The sequence below is a fragment of the Chelonoidis abingdonii genome, chromosome 1 (genome assembly GCF_003597395.2).
Source record: "Chelonoidis abingdonii isolate Lonesome George chromosome 1, CheloAbing_2.0, whole genome shotgun sequence".
Taxonomy (NCBI): Eukaryota; Metazoa; Chordata; order Testudines; family Testudinidae; genus Chelonoidis; species Chelonoidis abingdonii.
The window spans coordinates 213,811,712-213,835,839 of NC_133769.1; the positions used below are offsets into that span (position 1 = coordinate 213,811,712).

A 24,128-nucleotide genomic window follows, 5' to 3' on the forward strand; every position below is an offset into this window, starting at 1 on the left:
TTGCATTAAATATCAACTAAGTTATGTATAGCACAACTAACCTTTAGGGTTACCAGGTTATTTATATATCAAGGCACTGAGAACTCCTTACATTCTTCTTTTTTATAATTGTTTTAAAAAATTTAAAAAAAACCATTTTCTTATATTTATTTCCTGGATGTAAGGAATAATAGAAAATAAATTAAATACCGTGTTTTTCTTACATTTACATCAATTCATTGGGAAAAAATGGAGGGAGGGCTCAGCCTAGTTATTGAATGAAAGAGTTCCTTGTGCAGCAGAAGGAAGAAAGAGAGTTATCTGGTGTCTACAAAGGAACAAGGACTCCCGAGGGCCTAAGAGACTGTTTCATTTAGAGAGGAAACAGGAGGGACCCTACTGTGAAGATTGTTTTATTGGAAAAAAATCCTTCTATATTGGAGTCTATAAAACCAGAAATTATTTTATTTAAAGATGTGATATTTGGAAAGGAACTTGTTTACTAACTAGGCAACCTTCTTTCTCCAGAGCTATTAAATGTAAACTATAGGTGTGACATCACCAGAAAAGGAGTTGCAGCATTTTACCACATTAAAAATGGGGGGAGGGTAGCACCTTGCTGACTTGAAAAAAAGAAGTTAGCAAATATCATAAATGTATTGAAGTGTCCTTTGCCCTTTTTAGGACATTCAGCACATAACCTTTGAAGTTTCAACTTTAAAAGGTGTTTTGCATGGTATACAGTTTTTTAAATCTGCTTTGCTGACATAGCAGCAACACTGTGAGGCAATGTGGAAGACCTAACTTTTGAAACATAACCTCATTAGTTTCATTTCCTTTTCTGATAAGGACAAGAACAATTGTAGCCTCACGGGGGAAATGCAAGTTGCTCCACACACACAATTTTAACTCTACATAGAGTTGCTAAAATTCATGTTATTTTTTTCCTGCCATCCAGCTTAAATGTCACAGTCAATCAGGTTGCCATTTGTTTTGTGTGTGTTCTTAAGTACAGGGTGAAGTAGATAATCCTAAAACAGGGTCCCTAGATTCTTGAAGGCTCTTCAACCAAAACAGTTTGCTGAAACAAATAAAGAGATTTGTTATTTGCACTGGGGGCTTTCTCCTGGCTGCTCTTTGCCAGGTTCGTTTTCAGCTCAGCTATGACATGAGCTGCTACAATAGTCAATTTTATGAGCTGCTCAAGGATGCAGTCTTTTCTGTCAAGTTCTAAAATTAGTTGATGTAGCTCCTATTTCAATGAAAACCTTTTTCTTTCTGTTTTATGTAAGTACATAGTACTTACCTAACATCTTTCATCCAGTTACCTTAAAGTGCTGAACAAAATCGTTCACAATATCCCTGTATAATGGGGAATTACTGATGTGCCCATTGTGAAGATGAGGAAACTGAGACATTGAGCTTTGTACAAGGCCACATAGCAAGTCAGAGAAAACAAAGTAGGGAATAAAACCCAGTAAGTTTGACTACTTGTCTACTACTTGACTACTACTGCCTATGCTGAAAGCTCATAACTTCATTTGAAGTCACTTGTTAATACTGAAATTAATATTAGCAAAATGGGTGGGTTCTGCACTTAAAAAAACCTTTGCATACCATGGTTGCAGCTGCAGTTCTGACAACTATAAAGTTTTACATTTGTTCTATATTTGTCTTGTTTGTTGTTATGCAGTAGCTGTGTATTTTTTGTACACGCTAACTATAATTAGGAAGAGAAGGAGGGCCATTTAGAAACTGTTACCCGAGCCTTGTAACACTTCCTTTAGAAAAAATAAGGAAACTGATTAGTACATCAGTTTCAAGTCCATACTCAGAATGTTTCTAGATAATAATTTCAGGTGTTGGTCTTCTTTTTTTTTCTTTTCTCTTTGTATTGCTAAGTGTATTGATCAGAATGTATAAATATTCTGTAAATTTTTTAAGTTAACCACTAATAAACTTAAATATATTGTTTGATTAAGTGGAAAAAATGCTGAAAGAATATATACTAATACTTTCTTGTAATTGCAAGATACTGTTGAATATTTTTATGAGGTTATAATTAAAGAAACACAAAAGATGAGGTTTCATATTGAGACTATACAAATGAATTGACTTTATTTAACCTAAAACAAAATGAGACAAAAAGTCAGGCTGCATCTTTTAACTTCCATGTTGTTCAACCTCCTTTCTCCCCTCAGAGTCAGTATCAATGTCAAAAACGGACCAAAAAACCCCAGACAATGCCTAGACTTTATAGGGGCCACCATCAACTCAGTCAGATCACGAGCCTACCAACCAGGGGACAGGTTCCCGATTTCGCTAGAACTCATAATTCACGTAGCCAAGAATCCTTTAGTCATGGCCTGGACTAGCCTATTCCTCCTGGGCTTCGTATTCTCATCATGTCAGACAACACCACGACTGTTGGCTACATCAACAAATGGGGGCACAAAGTCGAAGGCTCGAAGAAGAGGAGGAGGTTACTTACTGTAACTAGAGGTTCTTCTATCTGTTTCCACTTCCCGCCCTCCTTTCCCTCTGGATTTGTGGTGGTGAAGGAATTGGAGGTGCAGTCAATCTGACCCACACTTCATCACCTTGGACGAAACCATGAGTCAGGGAGCATGCATGAATCAGTGGACACTATTTTCAAATTCTTTGGCTCAGGACACATGGTGCACATGCATAAAGCTCTCAGTGGCCTATAGATAGGGACCACAAATCTCGAAGAACCTCCAGTTACAGGTAGGTACCCTCCTCATCCAAGTAGCTCTACCATTAAGCTGAAGGAGACTCTCCTATAAGCAGGTTACTACTAGCATTGATATCCTCTACCTGGATCTGTAGGCACTCGAGGGAAAAAAACATATGATCCTAAGCAACTTGGTAATCTTTGACTCCATAAATGCCCCGCCTCAGAGGTGGGGTGGCTCCCCTCCTTGTGGTCTAGAGGATGTGGGTTCTGTTGCTGATTGGTTTTGCAGATGGATGCAGGTTAAGTCTTTCGGCTCCCAGGTACCTCAAGGGAGGGTTTAAAAGCCTTTTCCTCCTGTCCTGAGGCACCAGTCTGCACTGGGAGTGAAGCTTCCCTTCTCCCTCCCATTGGGATTAGAGTCGGACTCAGTTTCTGGGCTTTGTTGTGTGCACTAGTCTCCTTTTTGGGGTTCATAATTGAATTTTTCCCTCACTACCACATTGGCCTGGGCAAGGTGAGTTTTTTTCACCTTTCTCTCATCACCCTGGGGACCTGGTGAATAGGTTAAATTGTTAAATTAATTTCATTACAAATTGGCACATGCCCAGTGCAGGTAATCATTCAGTTCCCTGATGAATCAGAATTGGAAATGGATTAGAAGAAGGCATTTATAGAAGGTGGGGAATGGGTTGGGGTTCCTCACATCTGAAATAGTGAGGAAACAATCCCCTCTTCCCCACCCCTTTAGCCCTCATACAAAAGGAGAGTGGCGAAGTCCTACCCGTGGTGCTGGGACCAGATTACAGGGAGCAAGAGCAACCCTCCACCACCAGATAGACGGATTACAGAGGAAGGATGACCTGCACTGAACAAGTTATTGCCAGATAGTTGTCAGATTTGTAACTATAAAATTGTACAACCAAGTTAACGCATATTCCAGATATTTTGTTGTCTTGTGGTGCCCAGGAAAAAGCAGTCCAGCAGAAGTCTTTTTGCAATGCAACTTTGAATAGTGGTAGCATTAAATGGTGACAGTAGTTGAGTCCTTTAGGTTGTAATCCCTGTAGGGCAGAGAGCATCTTTTCATCTGACTCAGGCTTTTGGGCAGTACCATTGTCAAGTCTGGGCGCATAAATGATGATAGATCTAGTGATGGTGGTAGCAGGTGTTAGCCAGAGTCATGATTTTCCCTAGAAGTTACCATCAGTGACTGTGAAGTCCTAAGGCTGCTCATGTAGTACAGACAAAGCTCCTATTGCTGGAAAATTACATTTGCATTTGCAATTCTTCTGTAGTTCCTTTCCAACAGGGACCATTTGGGGGTGAATGTATAGAGGGCGATAAAATGAATTTTATTATATTTGTTCAGTTTAACTTGTCAGTTAGTAATTGAGCAAAAGTAATACTAAAAAAAAAAAGCTTGTTTTTACTCCCTTGAAAGTTCAAGGTCATTGATCATAAAAATAGTTGTTTGCATGGTCTTCTGTTTAATGACTAGTTCAAAACCTGCCCCCAAAACATTAGCATCTGGTGTGAGTTTGTGTTGTCAATATAATTCTTCAAGGATAGTGTTCACATGACAAAAACAGTAGGCACTGTTTGATATCCTTCAGTGAAAAGGCCAAGGACATGGAGCCTGAACAGCCATCTCAGCTCTAGAGGTGACTCCTATAGTTCAAAGTTAAGAAACTTTGGTAAAGTATTTAGGTGGGAACAATATTACGTTGTACCTGTTCTGTGGATAAATAAAGAGCCTTGCTCTCCATGGCTGTCAAATACTTGTTATACAGCACAGTTCACCCAAGGATCTCAGAGCTTTTTTAAATAATCTTTAATTACATGACAATAAGGTAGGTAAATATTTTACCCAATTTATTGATGGGTAAACCAAGGAGTGGAGAAATTAGTGATTACTCCATCCTGACGCATTTCACAAATACTAAATGTAGAAAAGGAAAATATTGTCTTTAAAAAAAAGTTTAATCTGTGAATAAAACTTTCCATTAAAACTGTTTGTTTCAGTTTAATGCAGATTAATTTCTTTCCTATTCACTTTTATTTTCATGTTTGAAACACACCACTTTACTCAGTTTTGTTTGTATTTCCATTTAGGACGTGTAGGAACACCTCATTTTATGGCCCCAGAAGTAGTAAAAAGAGAACCCTATGGGAAGCCTGTAGATGTTTGGGGTTGTGGAGTGATCCTTTTTATTCTACTAAGTGGTTGTTTGCCTTTTTATGGAACCAAGGAAAGATTATTTGAAGGCATTATTAAAGGAAAATATAAGGTAAATGACAGTGTGCATGATTACTTTTTCACTGAGGTAAAACACTGCTGTAAAAAATTCTGGAAGTTGCTTTCTATGTTTTGGCTGCTAATTAGCCTGACTGAAATTTGCAAAATTCCACAAGACAAACAGCTCTGTATGTGCGAATAGAGATACCTATATCATTATTGATCCATTTTTCCGTGGTGTATGTGTTTAACAGTCTCTGGCATTTAGATTACCATATCATTTATCTAGATTAAGCAGCTAAAGTAACATCAAAATTGGACCCTGATCTTACAATGAGTTCAGGGAGACTACTTCCATACATAAATGTTTTTGTGATTAGGGCCTCAGTATGTACTAGATGTTCTGTGTTATCTGTATGACTGTGATATATACATAAACTCTTATATGTATTCATCCATTTTATAAAACTTCACGTTCTAAATGCTAAATGTGATAGCTAAAGAATGATCTCATTAATTTAGTAAAAATATTTGTGATTATTTTAGTATACAAATGATATCATACTTTTGTCTTATTACACTGTGTAGTAAGCTATGAAATTACTGATTACTTACTAAGGAGCTATTTGTAATTCATAACAAACTACAGTGTATGAGGACAAACTTGTTTCATAACACTTTCCGACATCATGGAGTCATTATGAGGAAGGAGCTAAAGCCCTTTCATTTCATTTCTTCTTTGCATACATCAAAATCACACCTTTAGTACATTAGCAAAGTGGTAAGAATATTGCCCAAAATCTTGCTAAAGTTTGATAGTCCTATAATATGTAGTATTCTTTGTATTAATTAACCAGGGTATGTCTACTCTGCAGCTGAGAGCCTCAGGGGAAAAAAGTGCTTTAGAACAACAGTAAGATGCTTAATTGAGTGTGCCTTTATTGGTAATCATCTTCTTGAACAGCTGAAGGCACAAAACTGATCACACTTGAAATGTGTGATTAAACTATACATCGCCTTGTATGTTGTTGCTTGCTTAGTGTGGTTCTACTCTGAAACTGATTCTAAAATTGGCATCAAAGTGTACATTTGTTTGTCTCAGTGGTTCTGGATGAAATCTTACCCTTGCAAGGTAATATAGAAAGGTTTCCTGAAACCTTTAAACCTTACACTGGCCTTGTGGAAGAAGCAGTTGTCCACAAGGTCCTCAGCATTCCTAAGATCCACAGTGTGGGAGGAGTCATGGAACTCCACTGATTTCCCTCTTATTCAGATCCAGCAGCTCAACATTTCACTGTGGTGTAGAGTGACTGCACTGCAGCTCATAAACTTGTCCCTCCATCTATTTCATTTCCACAGACAAAGCCTGATTACTTTTGCTTTGTGCAGGGAACAGTGAATTTGATCTGTAGGGAATATTATATGCAAAAAAGTAGGTGGAAAAATGGGTACCATATTATCAGTTGTATAATCATCAAGCACTGTACGTAATGTTTTAGTTTTCACATACTAACATATATCTATATTTTTAATAGTGCACAAGTCTTATGTGTACATTCATAGTAATAAAATATTGACAGTAGTGCCAGTGTCACCTGTCCTTATACCTTAGTTGCTCATTGTACAGAATAACTATCCTATAATTGTTGTACTCTGTCACTTGCTTTAATTTTTTTTCTTCACTTACAATCAGATGAATCCCAGGCAATGGAGCCATATCTCTGAAAGTGCCAAAGATCTGGTACGCCGCATGCTTATGCTGGACCCAGCTGAAAGGATAACAGTTTATGAGGCCCTGAATCATCCTTGGCTGAAGGTAAATAAAGCCAACAACATAACATCTCAAAAGTTCATATCCTTAAAAACGTGAAGTTGGTTTTTTGCTCTTTAGATTAGCCATCAAGTTACAAACATATTTAGATGTGCTTAAGAGCTTTACTGGATTGGGGTCCGAGTGTTCGACACCTTGCAGAATTGAACCCCCATATGTGCCTCAACAGGACTGTAGAATGTAGAGTAGTGCTGTGTAGAAGATGATTTGGGGAGTATTCCCACTTCTTCCTATGGCCCTCCTGGAGTCCAGATAATAGAATCCCATGTGAATTTTAGAAGCTTTATCTTCCTTCCCTTCCTCCTTCCCCTGCAGGTGACCTGAGAAGGCTCAGCAGCTGCTTTTATCAACCGTCTGATATAAAAATAGATGTTTTTCTACTGAGAAACCTTGCTAGTGATAGGGGTTACATTTTGAAGCCTATTTCTAAAAAGGAAGGTGGGAGCTTGGGGAGAATGTAAGCAGAGCTCTCCAGTAGTCCCTAGGATGTCCTATGTTAAACTTGCCAGAGCTGGAGGTCCAAAGTAGTATTCCGCATTCAGAAGTTAATAAATTCTGGTTCTGGACATTGATATTAGTTAGAATCTGGTTAACAAAGTTTTATTTCTCTCTTGCTTTCTATTTTGTGTTTTGTTTTCTGTAGTGTGGCCAAAGGAAAGCTAGACTTTTTTAACTCTAGTGAATGCCTCTGTCATTAGGGTGTCATAACTGAGGAGCTTTATTGTCCAAATCCCTGCAAATTTGGCAGAAAAATGTATCCTTGGCCCTACTTAGTGCTAACCTGTGCATTTTGAGGCTGATATAACTTTATTTTGTGAACTTAAAGTCAGGTGGGAGGGTTGGCCAGGTGAGAAGCAGCAAAATTGAGTTTGTAATAGATACTTGTCAGCATAATCCTGAAGTAGCTATTGGCATTCCCTAATTCAGTCTTCTCATATATCTGCCTTGCTAAGCTAAACTCAGCCTTCCTTTCCTGAGTCAAAATTTCATTAACCCCACACAGCCATGAGTCATTGACAGCATGCGATATACGCAGATTATTAATATGGATGTGGTAGTGAATGTCATTTGTGGTAGATGATGCTGTCTATCATATGGCTCTCCAGAGTATATTTTTTAATTAATGTTTTACAGAGCCACTACATCTGTTTTCCTTATATTAATGCTGAAGTGTAATATCATATGGTGATATATTCAAATATTCTTTGATAACTTAATAGTAATGAAGAAGAGTCTGCAGTTACACAAGCCATTTTAATATGATCAGTTAATACTGATATAGTTATTTGTGTATTTAAATGTTGAAATGACCAACATCTTAAAGCTACTGTAGTGTACTAAAATTTTAACCAATTAATCTTAAAACTGAAAGAGATCGATAAGATTGTCTCTCCTCTCCTATCAGTAATAAATACAATTTAATGGCTTTAAATTGATTAGATACTCAAGTATACAAATTGTGATATGTGTTTAAGAATGTTGTTAACAAGAATGGGGAGCAGCAAACATACCTCCAATAATTGCATTATTTCTGACTTTGCATCAGATATGTATTTTTAAGACACTGCCTTTTAGGAGTTATAATCTCCAGTATTGAATAGACTGCATAATTTTTTCATATTGTGTGTTTTCTCTTTGTTGCAGCTTAAGTGAAGCAGCTCACATTGGGGGTTCCATGTTATTTAACTCAACTTCTTTTGTAATTTGCCAATTTAGGAAAAACTCTTACCCAGCAATTTACAGAGTTGTTCCATTAATGTTCTACCAACTGACAAAAGATTTCAGCCACAGGAAGTGACAACACATCACCTATCTTTCTCCCAATCCAACCGTCTTGATTTCTATAAGAAATTTCCTTGATGTTTACATCCGGGGTCAGCAACCTTTGGCAAATGGCCCATCAGGGTAATCCGCAGTCGGGCCGCAAAAGATTTTGTTTACGTTGATCATTTGCAGACACGGCCCTGTGCAGCTCCCAGTGGCCACACTTCGCCATTCCCAGCCAGTGGGAGCTGCAGGAAGCGGCACAGGAGTGAACAAAATGTCTCGCAGCCCACCAGCGGATTATCCTGATGGGCTGCGTGCCGAAGGTTGCCGACCCCTGGTTTACATGAATGTAATCAAATCTTAACTTGCTGTGTGATAATTTAGTATCTAATGCATATCCTGGCCAATTTTTAATGTTTTTTGTCAGAGTGAAGTTTGAGTGTTTTTTTTTTTTAATTGTAGGAGAGGGATCGCTATGCATACAAGATTCATCTTCCAGAAACAGTAGAGCAACTGAGGAAATTCAATGCAAGAAGGAAACTAAAGGTAAAAGGAATCTGACATTAAGACAGATATAATTGCATTACCTTAAATTTTGTATGGTTTTCTTTAGTACTTAATTCTATGTGAAAGAACTTTCATATTGAGTGTCATAGGGCTTGTTTATATGGTGCGACAGGGCACACCAGGAAGGTGTAAATAGAGCGCAACACTTTAGAGCGCTCTACTAACTGCCACTTATAGACTCTGCTGACATGGTCTACAAGATACCTAGTCCCAAACACGTGCACTAGAAACCTTTTAGAGCCCATCAGTGGGATCTGCACAGGGCAGTTAGAGCACCACACTATAGAGTGCTATACTATTTACACCCTTCTGGTCTGCATTACCATATAGACTTCTTTTAATACGAGTCAAGAGTTCTGTGTATTTTTTAAAATATTAAAGATTTAAAGTTGAAATAGATATTTAGAGTGGATTAGTTTGCTGCTGTCATGCTGCAGACACTAGTCCTCTCCATTTTAGTCTCTTGGTTTCATTTAAAAAGTGTGTGTTTATAGTCTGAAATATCTAGAATTATGAGGTCAGGAATCTTAATTAACCTAATGATCATTGATTAATTATCTTGAATATAAGATGTCTTATTTAGATTGTCTTGTCATGCATTGACCTAAATGAGATTTTGGGACAACCTCAAACCAAATGTACTATTAGTTGAAATATGAGGCAAATATCTCAAGCCGCAGAAATAGGATTTCTTTATGAAAGTCGTCTTCTTCGAGTGCTTGCTCATGTGTATTCCACAGTAGTCATGCATGCGTGCCACATGCACTGGTGCCGGAAGTTTTTCCCTTAGCAGTACCCGTAGAGGGGGAACACCACTGCGACCCCTGGAGTGGCACCTCTATATTGCGCTATAAGGGGAGCCACACACTTCCCCCACCCTCAGTTCCTTCTTGCCGCCAGTGAAGATGCGTCAGAACTTCTTGCTCCAGCTCTGCTGCAGCCTTTCCAGTTGATCTTAGTGGTACCTTTAGCTAGTTGTTAGTAGCTTGTAGGAAGTAGTTTTTCAGTTGTTAGAGTGGGCCCCGGGGCATGCCCCGGGCCCCAGGCTTCAAGTTGTGCGACTCCTATCGCCATTCCATGCCCAGGAATGATCTGCATGCTGAGTGTCTCTGCTGCTTGGGCGAAACTCACGTGAGTGAACGCTGCAAGATCTGCAGGTCTTTTAAGCTGTGAACTACGAAGGAGAGGGATATCAGACTGTGCACTCTCCTCACAGAATCGGCATTGGCTCCAACCCCGGTACACTGAGCGGACTCAGTGTGAGGCACCGCATCGTCGGTGCGCAGCATAGCCGCCTTCTCCTAGTCGGCACCACACCCCTTCCAAGAAGCAAAGGAAGAGCTCGACTTCGCAACGGTGCCGAGAGAAGAGTGGGGAAGAGGCTGGTCCCATGTTGGGCAGCCTTCGGTCTGTCCCCCCCCAGAGCCAGATAGGAAGGACTTTAAGACATTGGTGTATGAAGGCAGCCAAAGCAGCCCTGCAGGCAGCATTGGACGTGGTGGATACGGTGGCTCGGTCAATGGCCTCCGTGATCTCCATGCGCCGGGCATCGTGGCTCCTCCTGTCAGGGCTTTCGGTGGCGATCCAGTCCCTCATGCAGGACCTGCCGTTCAACAGGAAGGCCCTGTTCGCCGAGCAGATGGACGCCAGGCTGCACGGGATGAAAGACTCTTGTACTACCCTGCAAACCTTGGGCCTCTATGTCCCTCCGGCCAAGGACAAGGCCAAACCTCAGACGTCAGCTCACCCTGCGCAGAGCAGATATGAGCCCCCTTACAAGAGGCCGAGAGACCAAAAGCACCGGCCTCAATGACAGTCCCACTCTGCCTCACAGCCTGGGCCCTCTAAGGGTAAGAGGCAGGGAAAGAGGCAGTTTTGACTATTTGCAGAGGGGCACCAAGGCAGTTGCCATGGAAACCCCCCTGCTAATAAAGTTTGTGTTAGGCAACCATTTGTCTGTCTTCTGTGGGAAATGGTCGCGAATAACCTCGGACCGCTGGGTCCTCAACACCATTTCCAAGGGCTACATGTTGCAGTTCAGTTCACCCCTGCCCAACCACCTCCGGTCTCTGGAGGGCTCGGGGTACCTGGAACACGTTCATCTCCTAGATCAGGAAGTGGAATGACTACTACACCTGGGGGCAGTAGAGAGAATGCCAGTAGAATTCCAGGGCAGGGGCTTCTTCTCCTGATATTTCCTGGTCCCAAAAGTGAAAGGGGGTCTCAGGCCCATCCTACATCTGCGGAATCTCAATCGGTTTATGGTCCGCTCCAAGTTCCGCGTGATGTCCCTGGCTTCTATTATCCCCTCCCTGGATCCTGAGGACTGGTACGCAGCCCTGGACCTTCAGGACGCGTATTTCCACATATGTATTTTCGAAGGGCACAGGCACTTCCTCCATTTCCTCATGGGGCCCAACCACTGCCAGTTTATGGTTCTCCCGTTTGGCCTATCCACAGTGCCCAGGGTATCCACAAAGTGTGTGGTGGTAGTGGCAGTGGCTTGGCTCAGACAAGAAGGGGTCCAGATGTTCCCATATCTGTACTATTGGCTTATCAAGGGCAACTCACAGTCTCAGGTGAGGGCCCATGTGGACCTGCTCCTGTCCACATGTGCCAATCTCCGCATGTTGGTAAATGAGACCAAATCAATGCTAGTTTCCATGCAGCGCATAGAATTCATAGGGGCACTACTGGACTCCCTTAAGGGCCACAGCTTCTCTCCGTGTGGGCAGGTTCGAAACCCTCAAAGGTCTCATCGCCTCGGTCACCACTTTTCCGGTGACAACAGCAAGGGTGTGCCGTCAGATCCTAGGACACATGGCGGCGTGCACGTATGTGGTCCACCATGCCAGGTTCCAAATGAGGCCCCGCCAGCTATGGCTAGACTCCCAGTTCTCCCAGGCCTGGGACGGCCTGGACAAGGTCCTCAAGGTACCGAGCCCGTTAATCGCCTCCCTACAATGGTCGTCCTCCCCGGACAATATGCTCCAACGGGTTCTTTTCCAGGACCTGGTCCCGTCAATAGCCCTGGTGTCCGATGCATCGAACTTGGGCTGGGGAGTCCACATAGGGAACATGCAAACTCAAGGGATGTGGTCAGCCTCGGACCTGTACCTCCACATAAATGTCAGGGAGCTCTGGGCGATACGGTTGGCGTGCATAGATTTCATCATGCAGCTTCGCAGCAAGGTGGTCAGAGTCCTTACGAACAACAGTGCCGCGATGTTGTACGTCAACAGGCAAGGAGGGGCACAGCGCTCGGCCCTCTTCCAGGACCTCTTAGCCTGAGGGAATTCTGAATAGCCCACGACATCTCCCTAAGGGCTTTCCACCTACCGTGAGCCCGCAATACACAGGCCAATTGCCTCAGCAGGGTTTTCTCCCCCCATTACAAGTGGTCGCTTCACTCGGAGGTCACTCAACGGTTCTTCCAAGAGTGGGGAATTCCCCAGGTGGACCTGTTCACGACCTGCCAGAACCAGCGTTGCCCCTGGTTTTGTTCCGGGGGGGAAGGATGCGATCTCAGATGCCTTCTTCCTTTAGTGGTCGGACCAGCTAGTCTATGCTTTTCCACCATTTCCCCTTATAGGAAAAGTCCTAGAAAAAGTGAAAAGAGACAAAGCACATATCATCCTTATCGCCCCAGTCTGGCCCCGTCAACACTGTTACGGGATTCTTCCAGGCTTATTGACAGCCCCTCCGAGGAGGTTGCCACTACGCCCAGACCTCCTCTCCCAGGATGGGGGCCACCTCCTCCATCCCAATCTGTCGGCTCTGCACCTGACAGCATGGCTGCTCAGTGGCTAGATGAGGAAGTGTTCTGAGGAAGTCAGGCAGGTCCTCCTGGAAAGTAGGAAGCCTTCCACACACCAGACGTACCTGGCGAAGTGGTCTCGACTTTCCAGGTGAGCAAGGAGTCTCCCAATCGTCCGCACCGCTCCAGCTTATCCTCGAGTACCTCCTGTCCCTTAGGACCCAAGGGCTGGTACCCGCCTCTGTCAGGGTACACTTGGTGGCTATATCAGTCTTCCACCCACCCGTGCAAGGGCATTCTGTCTTCTCCCATACTATGACCTCCCACTTCCTTAGAGGCCTTGACCGTTCATTCCTGTATGCTAGATCCCCTGTACCACAATGAGACCTAAACCTGATGTTGTCCCGCCTCACGGGGCCTCCCTTTGAATCCTTGGCCACATGTTCCTTGTCTCACCTCTCATGGAAGGTAGCCTTCCTTGTAGCAATCACGTCGGCCCGACATGTCTCAGAGCTCAGGGCTTTGACCTCGGAACATCCATATACAGTCTTCCACAAGGATAAGGTCCAACTTTGCCGACACCCTGCATTCCTCCCGAAGGTGGTCTCCACCTTCCATATGGAACAGGACATCTTTCTTCCTGTTCCCTGTCCCAAGCCCCATTCCTCCAATGAGGAATGCTGTCTTCACACACTCGATGTGCATAGGGCTCTGGCCTTCTACCTGGATCAGACTATACCGTTTCGGAAATCCTCGCAACTCTTCATTGCCTTGGCCAGTTGTATGAAGGGGCAGCCTATTTCCACCCAGTGTCTTTCTTGCTGGATCACTGCGTGCATACTCACATGCTGTGATCTGGCAGGGGTTCCCCCGCCACCGATCATCGGGGCGCACTCAACGAGAGCTCAGGCCTTGTCAGCTGCCTGTGTAGCCCATGTCCCTATCCAGGACATCTGTAGAGCTGCCACATGGTCTTTAGTTCACACGTTCACTGCGCATTATGTGATCATCTCCCAAACTAGGGATGATGCTGGATTCGGCCGAGCAGTACTGCATCCCAGGAACTCAGGAACTCCTACCCACCTCCAACAGATATTGCTTGGAATCACCTGTGGAATACACGAGCAAGCACTCAAGAAGAAAAGACAGTTACCTTTTCCATAACTCGTGTTCTTCGAAATGTGTTGCTCATGTCTATTCCACATCCTGCCCTTCTTCCCCTCTGTCAGAGTTATCTGGCAAGAAGGAACCAAGGGTGCGGGGAGCACGTGGCTCCCCCTTATAGCACGATATAGACGCGCCACACCAGGGGTTGCAGCGGTGCTCCTCTCCACGGGTACTGCTAACAGAAGAACTTCTGGCACCAGTGCATGTGGTGAGCACGCGCACCTACTGTGGAATAGACATGAGCAATGCATCTCGAAGAACACCAGTTACGGAACAGGTGCCTGTCTTTTTTCATTGCTAGAAAATTGCATTGTTTCCACTCTGTATGGTTATGGTAACCTAGCAACATTCCCCCTCCATCGCCCCTAATACTGCTGTCTATATTAGATCCCCCCTATAATTGCGGTTCCTGTGGTGAATGCACTTGGCGTCAGACTAGCATGCTGCAGACACTTCTAGAATACATCCTTTGAGGTTGTGACTATAAGCATTTGGGGTGGAGCACTTATTTACTGAGCCAAAGTCTGCAACTATCTGTTCTTTATTCTTCGCAATTGGAGAAAGTGTGTCTTTTGTGTGATTTGGTGGGAGGGAGACTACTGGTTTTTTTCCTAACAGGTTCTAAATATAATTTCTAAAATGTGAAAAATATTCTTGCAGCCTGTTTTTGCTTCTTTAGAGAGTGGCCAGTTTGTACATTTTTGAGTCACTCCTGTGTTGCAGCATAATTTAATTCCTATTGCTTAGTTTCATCTGTGTTGTAATCAGGTATATCAACAAAGGATAAACATTCCACTAGCTTCACCAGTCGTCATATATGAAGGGCCACCGTAAGATTTTCAAAAAGGACAATTATGATTTTCTTTTCTTTTCGGGGGTGGAGTAGGTTATAGCTCTTTGCAAAGGGGTATTCTTAAGAATGTTCATTCAGCCTTTAGTTATATATATTGTGATGGGGCAAGGCCAGATGGCTACAGTAAAGTACTGAGAAACAGGTATGTTAGCCCCAGGCTAAACAAATCCCTAGTACCTTGGACCAATGGCGTTTTGTCCAGGTTAATCAGCACTGGAGCAATTAGCATCGTTCTAGAAGCATGGGAGATTGCCTACTTAATTAGAACACTTGCAGACCAATAAGGGGCAGCATAGGACACTGGGTTGAAAAAAGGTCACACGCGTCAGGCAGAGAGGAGCCACAGAGGAAAGGAGCATGTGTGAGAAGGCTGGAGCAGAGAAGGCAAGGAGCTGATGAGTGAGAAGCGATCTCTGTGAGGATTGAGAGGCGAACGTTAATCAGACAACCAGGAGGAGTTCCTGTGTGAGGATCTAAGAAAGTTGTGGGTAGAGGGCCGATGGGAGTTAGTCCAGGGAGTTTGTAGCTGTCATGCAGCTGTTACGGTGCACAATATAGACGCGAGACCCACAGGCGGCTGGCTGGAACCCCGTGTAGTAGGGGGGGCCTGGGTCCCCCCCCAAACGCCATCCCAATCCTGATAAGACACAGGAGGAGCTGACCTAGACTGTGGGTTCCACAAGAGGGGAAGATCACTGAGGTGAACAAATCCGCCAATAAGCGCAGGACCCACCAAGGTAGAGGAGGAACTTTGTCACTATATATAATATATAATATATATATAGGAGCAGTTTCCAACTATAGGGAAAAGAATGTTGAGATCCAGCTGAAACATTGTGTGGTTTCCACTCAGAATCATAAATTCATGGCCTCTCTGGAGGGATTTTACTTGAAACTTGGTCTAGGTTCATCAAAAGATTCAGGCATGCTTTTGGCAAATCTTTGCCAATTGTAGGGTTTGTAACAAAATGCAAAATCAGATTAATTTTAACTAGTTGTTTCATGGAAGTTTTTCATAATTCTAACCATGTTTAACATGTAGGATTGGAATAATCCTCATGCTTCTGAACAAGTTAGCAGCTTCACCCTGTGTTTAACTATGATCGGATAACACATTATTAAATACAGCTTGCCTACATGAGGCACAAAGTCCTATTTAAAATTGCATTAGTTAAAGAATTTAGGTAAGATTTTTTAAAACAATCTATTTTTATGGTCTACACAAAGGCTTCAATCTTTACTTTATAAGCAATTCTCCACTCTTAACATCTTGTGTTTATATACATTCAACACCATATTATACTATACTAACCTTTTCCCTGCCACTTTACTTTATCCATGCTACTGTTCTTCAGGAGGTGTTCTGAAAGTACTAATTGTTCATTGCAATGCACCCCACACCTGAAACACTGTAAAACTTGTACGTTGGACCCTATTTTCCTGTAATGAGCGAACAAAAAATTGTTCTTTTAACACTGGATCAGATACTCTTAGTATTTCATTATTTTTTCTAACTTTGAAATTCCTCACATAACAATTACCGGGGGGGTCTGAGATTATCATATCTTCATATTGATATGTCTGAGTCAACTACTAGAGAGATTCGAGTGTTATTTTCTGAATTTTGCCAGAATTGCAGCACATCTCCTAACTGAAAATGTTAGTTTTACAGTTATTTGGTTACCATATAATGTGCTGTAACCTTTGTAACCAGAAACAATCATTGGAACCACTGCTTGTTTCAGAATTCAAGGAGTTGTTAAAAAAACTGGGACAGCTGTACTATCTTCCTTGTATTGATCCATTAAAGTGTTAATTTTCTCTCTAGGGACCAGATCGTGCCCAACCCTGCACAAGTGAGAGAATTCAGAGGTTTCTTTCCCACTCCTTGCAATCCTTGTGCTCAATGTAACAAATGTTTCAGGCTGCCATCTCTAGAGATGCTAGCCTGCCCAAACAGAGTAAGGAGAAAAGAGGCTATGATAGCAGCTGCTTTGTTTGAGCACAGAGTAAAGAGGCACTGTACCTGTCTCAACTTGATGCATTTGGGACATCTGTATTAGGATGGGACTTTTCCATACTATCATTGATGTGGCTTAATACCACTGTCTATCCCTGATTATTTTTCCTTATATACTGGTTTATATACCATGGTATTTGATCTTTTGTCCAGACTATTGGGGACATTATGCGAGACTCGCAAACTTATAGAGCATGTTTGCATCTTAGAATGATCATTTTTATCAGAACTACCTTGCCAACCAAAGAGCTCAGGAATTTATTCTTTATGTCTCTTTTTCTGCACTTTATTTCAAATAAAATTGTTCTGGTATAATTGTTCCAAATCTGTATATACTCTGAAGTGTTTACCTGTCATAACCATTTATCTGAATAGAAAATCTGCCAAATTCCCTTCACCTACGTAATTCCCCCCAGGTGTGATGTTTTTTGGTTTGGTTTTTTTAATGCTTTATACATAAGGTCATACTGTGACTGCCTATGTGCAGGTGCACAAGAACGTATGGAAGCTTAAAAATACCGTCCCTTTCCCCCATGGAGACACCAGTCACAGTTACAGGCCCTAAACTCTCCTGAGCACAGAGACTTCTCCCTTTTATGGCCTCCAAGCCACTCCAAATGGGAGTAGCGATCACTACTGCTGACTAGCCTCAAAGAGGAGTGTACACTACAGTCTCTTAATGGGTAAAACAGCAGCAAATTCCCTCTTATGCACCAGGTTGCTCCCTGAGGCACATTGCCACTATCAGAGGTACCTGGGATGCTGGAGTTCAGCTCTTTCCTCGGCACAGCCCTGTGCTTTAAAGCAGTATCTGGCACTTCTTCTGGGAAAATGACTATATTTTAGTTTTTTACAAGTTTAGGTTGTACAGTTTTAGTCCTCATTGCATAAATTAAAATATCTTCTGCATTCTATGAGAGCTTATGGGATTTTTTTATATCAGAGGTTAGTTGATAAGAGTCATTTAGCACCACTGAAACCAATCAGACACTAAAAACGTGACTTAAAACAAAAATTAGTCCTTCGTTAGTATCACTTGACATTAAGTAAAAAATTGTGGTATCAATGTGGTTTTGGGACGACAGCTATGTTCATACTTGTTACTGCACGAGATCTGCTTTAAACAAAAATGAGTCTTTGCTGTCTGTGAATCTTTAATGTTACCTTTTGGCATTTTAGAGCTGAAGTCCAAGAATATTGCAATTCTTCTTTGACACAATGGGGTTCCAAAAATAAATAGGGTAAACTAATGTTTCTCATTTCCACAGCCAAGCTCTGCCCTTCTTCCTTGATTTAGTTAAGGATCAGATCTTTAACTTTCATAAACATACAGAACTACAAACCACAGGTTTCCTGCTTAATTCACTTGAAACTGTTTTTAAATTTTCCACTATAACTGTCTTAGATGAAGCAATATTTTTATCAGTAATATTTCAAGTAATAACTACATAAAAGGCTTCATGTTTTCTTAAGCTGTTGGAAAGTTTCTAAAGGCATAATGCAAAATGCCACCAATTTAAGAAAACTGTCAGCTGGCTTTACTTTCTTGAGCAATACCTGTGAATCACAATTGCAAACCAAAAAGAAGCAGCAATGCATCCTTTTTCTCTTTCTCGCAGTGTACAGCTTCACAGTTCTATGTTATGTGTTAATAATGTGTTATGCGTTGATTCTTCATTGATCATCCCTTGATATTAATAATTCTGTTAATTGTTAACATGTCCACATAATGAGGTTAGCCTATTTTAAAAGCCTGATTTTTATTTCATGTGTACCAGCATTTTTAAGTAGTGTAAGGAGTCCAAAAAATAAATGCCTATAAATTTAAAAATGACTGCTACTTTGAGCAGTAAACTACATATATCTGGACCACAATTATATTAAAGTAATTTGTTTACTGAAATTATTATTTGTGTGTGAGTGTGAGAAAGAGAGAGAGATGTCACATAATTAAGAAACATACTGGTAACCTCAGTAACACATGAGCAGTAGGTTACCATGTGATTTGAGTGGAACACCCCAAAAACTATTAAATGTTTTCTTTTTCCAAATAAGACAGTAAGGTGCCTAATTTATTTCAGTCTAAACACAGCAAGACGTTTTAGGGAGTAGAAAATAAACAAGGGCTACTTTATCATCATCATAGCTCATTCTCTCTGGTTCTGACTGTTATTTTAAGGCCACTATGTACAGTATTTCTGTATAATGTCCTGACATACTTAAGTGATAAGCTTTTTTAAAGTTTGTGGGAGGAGGCTAGTCAGTGTCAGTAAAAAAAAAAAAAAACAATTCCTGGTGAAAACACACATTAGTATCAGAAGGAATAATGCAGCCCACTGTATGCTAGACTATACTCCTGCCTGCTAATTGTAGATTAAAAGTAGGGTTGGCTGAAAAAAGTCCTCCATTGCTAAAGCAGCAGCATACCCAAATAACCATTGATTGTGTGGGGTAAAAAGATGAAAACTCAGAGAGAGCATTTAACACATTCCAAAGATACAGTTGTGAAGAGCCTACTCTTAAGGTTTGTTCTGTGCTTATGATAAGCAGAAACATCTCAAAGTTTCAAATCTGCTCTGCGGTGGAAATATATTGACTCTTAATGCTCTAGCTGCCAGTTCCTTTTGCCCATGTAAAGTGAATGAGTTCCTGAGGTGACGTCATTGCCTTGCCAGCTCAGGCTTCCCTGCTTTCCTCATCAACTCGTCCAATGTACTGTTTTTCTGAACATCCTTTCTTCTCTTCTGATCCTTCAAGACTAGATCTGTCCATTCAGGCTCTTTAAAAAAAAAAAAAAAAATGTAAACCAGCTCCATTGGAGGGTGACATTATCTTTGTCAACTAGGGCTTGCAGTTCCTGTTACATCAGGGGGCTTTGGTTTCCATTGTTCTCTACTTGTGCACTAGTGAAAGCTGTGCTTTGGAGCATTTTGTCTTTTTCTCCGCTGCTCTTCATTAATCTGAGGACTATGGGGAAGCAGCAGCAGCCCAATAATTTAAAAATAAATGCTGCACTTTTGCCATATCCATCACAGAGAGGCAGGCTGCCATATCCAATCCTTTGAAATAGTGCATAGCTGGCTGTACTATGAGATTTGTTTCACTGCAGCAGTCAGGTCATAGATGGAGTGCATGAAATCTCTCTCGTAACTGCAACAAGAAGAATAGTCTGGGAGGGCTTGGGGCCTTCAGGCCTGACTGATCCACAGTGTTTGTAAACATGTTTTGTTGACCTATTGCTTATGACTGAGACTTTGTGTTGTTTATTCAGGGGGCAGTACTAGCAGCAGTATCAAGCCACAAATTCAATTCCTTCTATGGGGATCCCCCTGAAGAGCTGCCAGACTTCTCTGAAGACCCTACCTCCTCAGGTAATTTCATTGAAAGCGTATTTACTTTTCACATTGAGTTTTAAATCTTTACGGGCTTTAGTCCTATATTGTTTGCTGATTTCCCATACTGTCATAGAGCAGCATGTACATTAGAGTTTGTGTGAGCATTTCAGTGCTATTTATTTACAGTGGTTCTACAAGGGAGTGTCCAGAGAATGCTTCTTCAGAATGATATAGATCTTCCTGGATTTGTATTCAACCTGACAGTGTTTCATTACAAAGGCTGTCATAACATCATATCTATCTATTTACATGACTTGAGTCTGAGAGTTTTTTCAAATTATGCCCTGTGCCCTTAGTGGGATTAGGGTTCTTCTTCCCTGCGAATGTTTTTTATTGTATCTTTGTATATTAGGAGCTTGTTGGTCTCCTTTTCTGGAACTGGATTTTATTTTTTTTTTAATCTCCTGTTACAGGGTTATTGACATTTCAAAGATGTTCCAGAATTTAGGTTTTGTATAAATACGCTTTTAGAAAACATGAGACCAATAGAATTACTTCTGCTTTTTGTAAATTATCATCTAAACAAGTTTTCTTAACAAATAAAAATGTTGCAATTCAAATGTTGCAGCATGTGTCAATGTGACAGCCTGAAACTTACTATACTAGAAAATGTCTCAGGGAATTAATTATGTATTTTGGATTGCTGGGGAAGGGTAAGTTCTCATTCTCTGTCCTAATATTTCTATAAGGAAGGAGGTAGAAGGGGCTTGCAAATGTTAACTATGGCAGAGAAAAAACAGTGGAAAAGTAAATTTTTTTAAATATTATTTAATTTTATTTACATAGAGTTGGAATATTCAAATGTACGTGCCCAAATAAAAAGATTGATTGTCAGATGTTTTTAGCACTCACAGCTTTCAGTGAAGTCAGTAGGAACTTCACACCACTCATTTAGCTGCCTAAATATGGACGTAGGCACTCTAGGCACTCAGATTTGAACATTTTATGTATTGTACAGAAGGGTATCTGATGTACCGTTTTACAGAGAGATCTTTCCAGTGTGTTTGATTGAACATCAGTTAGGATTATTTGGAGTGTTTTAAAAGATACTTTTTGTTTCCTGCTGCTTCCTCAGTCATGGTCACAGAAGTAGGTCACATACATGTCTGCAATTTTTCTGTTGCAGGAATAGCAAGGTTCCTTGTTTCAGATTCAGGCTTGCATCAACGGGATGTGTCTCTTCCTCATTTGGGTTTGGGGTTGCAAATAACATCATAAGTACAAGTTCTCAACTTTTTTTCTTCCAGGAACCATGCAGCCAGATGTTTACATATGTGCTCAGCCCTTTTGTGCTGGATCCTTTGGAACCTCTTATTAGCTTGTAGAGTAACTGATGCAGTAGTTTGAGTTCCTCTGGGAGGAAGCTGGAACAGGCTCCTGGTCCAAGACAACAGTTGTTGATCTCCTTGGAGGTTGTAATGCAAAGGTTGAGAAACTGCTCCCAGGGGATATTTTTATTGATGCCTGACTGACTAATTTAAATGGTTTAGTTCAGAGAGCTTCTCGCTCAGATAATTAACTTAGAAAAAGTCCTGAGGCTTTCAGGAAAAGAACCATAGTGCAGCTTTCAGCTTCCTGAAATAACTAGGCCAATAAAAAACTTGATCTCCCTCTCCCCCTTCAAAAAGGTGCTTCAATTATATATTTGCTGTGTTGTCAAATCTTTGAAGCCTGCTTGTAAAGACTATACCAGTTCTTAAAGATGGGATTTTTCAAAAGATCCTAAAGGAATTAAGCACCTGTCACAGGGTGGGTAGCCCCAGTAAATGAAGTAGGTCTAGCTCCTCAAGGCCAAAGCAGGTGCTCCTGTTTTTAAGAGGGTTTGAGCAACCCGATGAGCTGACTGGGTTAGTCAGGGGCAGGTGAGAGTTGCCTGAGACCAGGGGATTGGAAGAGTCCCAGAAAGAAGTAGAAAGTGGTTCCTAGGAGAAGACTTGAAGGCAGGAGAGCAGCAAAGATCGATTTGCTGACTGTCATCCACAAGCCAGAGAGCCAGGGCTGAAGGCAGGAGAAGCAGGGGAAGTTGCCTTCCAGCTCGAACCTGGAGAGCCAGAGCTGAGAGCTGGAGAGTTCTGAAGGCACGGGAGCAGTGGAGGAGCTTTTACCCACTGACATCTCCGGGTTCTTCTTCGAGTGCTTGCTCATATCCAATCCAGTAGGTGTACGTGCCGCGCGTGCACGTTCGTCGGAGAACTTTTACCCTAGCAACTCCAGCGGGCCGGCAGGCCGCCCCCTAGAGTGGCGCCGCCATGGCGGGTGATATATACCCCTGCCGGCCTGCCCACTCCTCAGTTCCTTCTTACCACCGTGTCGGTCGTTGGAACTGTGGAGCGCGGCATAGCTGACCTCCACGTCCCTAGCTTCTCTTGTTCGTTATAGTTACAGTTATTGTAGTTTATTTAGTATTATATAGTTGTCGTTATATTCTGAAGGCGCGCAGGGACAGGGCCCACTTGATTTTGATCGCTCCGGCATGGCCCGCCAGCATTGGTACCTCTGTTGCTGGACCTGTCGGTGGTCACCGTTCCCCTGCCTCTTCACCTGGAACTGATCTCACAGGACCACGGCCGCCTTTTGTCACCCGGACCTTCCAGTCGCTGCATCCTCGGCGTGACTCCTGAGTGGCTGACTCGGTCCGAATTACATTCATTCCCCCAGTGAGACAGGTCCTTCTGGGAAGTAAAAACCATCCACCAGGGCGACATACGTAGCAAGTGGAAGCGGTTACGTGCTGGTGCGCGGAAAAGCGCTTTCATCCCACCGATGTCTCCATACCGGTCATTCTAGATACTTTGGTCGCTCAAGGAGCAGGGCTGCACTGTCCTCTCTCTGCTGTTCATTAGCGGCCATCTCCACTTTTCACCCAGGGAGTGAAGACAGCTCGGTTCTTCTCACAACCCAATGGTTTCCAGATTCTCAAAGGGTTGGAACGCTTTACCCGCAGGTCCGCCCCCCAGCCCCTCCCTGGGATCTCAACCTGGTGCATCCCGTCATGTCTCCCGTGAGCCACTGCTACGTGTCTCCTTCTTTACTTGTCTTGGAAGACGGCATTCCTAGTGGCGATCACTTGCTCGTTGCGCGTGTCGGAGCTGCGCGCCCTCGTTGTGGATCCCCGTATACGGTGTTCCATCGGACAAGGTGCAACTGAGGCTGCACCGCATTTCTCCCAAGGTCTCTCGGCTTTCATGTCAACCATAGACATATTCCTGCTGTCTTCTTCCCAAAACCACACTTGTCTCATAAGGACAGCAGTTACACTCCTTAGACGTGCGCAGAGCGCTCGCTTTTACATACAGCGAACCAAACCATTCCGTAAGTCCGCCCAACTCTTTGTTGCCGTCGCGGAATGAGTTAGAGGGTTACCAGTTTCCTCTCAGAGGATTTCCTCATGGTAACGTCCTGTATACGGACCTGTTACGACCTGGCCCATCTTTCCTCCGGGCAGAGTAACGGCACAATCTACCAGAGCCCAGGCTCATCGGCAGTGTTCCTCGCACGAGTGCCTATCCAGGAGATTCTGCAGGGCCACCTGGTCTCAGTGCACACTTTGCTACCCATTATGCCCTCGTCCACAGTCCAGGGATGATGCGGCTCGGCGTCTGCTGTTTGCGCACATGACGTCTGACTCCGATCCGCCACCGCCTAGTAAGGCTTGGGAATCACCTACTGTAATTGGATATGAGCAAGCACTCGAAGAAGAAAACACGGTTACTGACCTTTGTAACTGTTGTTCTTCGAGATGTGTTGCTCAATCATTCCACACCCGCCTCCTTCCCCACTGTCGGAGCGCCGGAAGATAGGACTGGGAGCTGGGCGGGTCGCAGGGCTTATATATCACCCGCCATGCGGCACCACTCT

At 42.7% G+C, this 24,128-nt stretch overlaps 1 protein-coding gene across 13 annotated transcripts in view; it reads left to right on the forward strand.

Annotated features, from left to right (window-relative positions):
* CASK (calcium/calmodulin dependent serine protein kinase) overlaps positions 1-24,128 on the forward strand; it is a 442,447-nt gene that overhangs the window by 287,169 nt on the left and 131,150 nt on the right. For all 13 annotated transcript variants that reach the window (XM_032806527.2, XM_032806492.2, XM_032806483.2 and 10 more), the window contains 4 exons: positions 4,790-4,965; positions 6,607-6,729; positions 8,974-9,057; positions 20,147-20,246. In XM_032806527.2, coding sequence (XP_032662418.1) covers positions 4,790-4,965; positions 6,607-6,729; positions 8,974-9,057; positions 20,147-20,246 — 483 coding nt within the window. The remainder of the gene's footprint in view (positions 1-4,789; positions 4,966-6,606; positions 6,730-8,973; positions 9,058-20,146; positions 20,247-24,128) is intronic.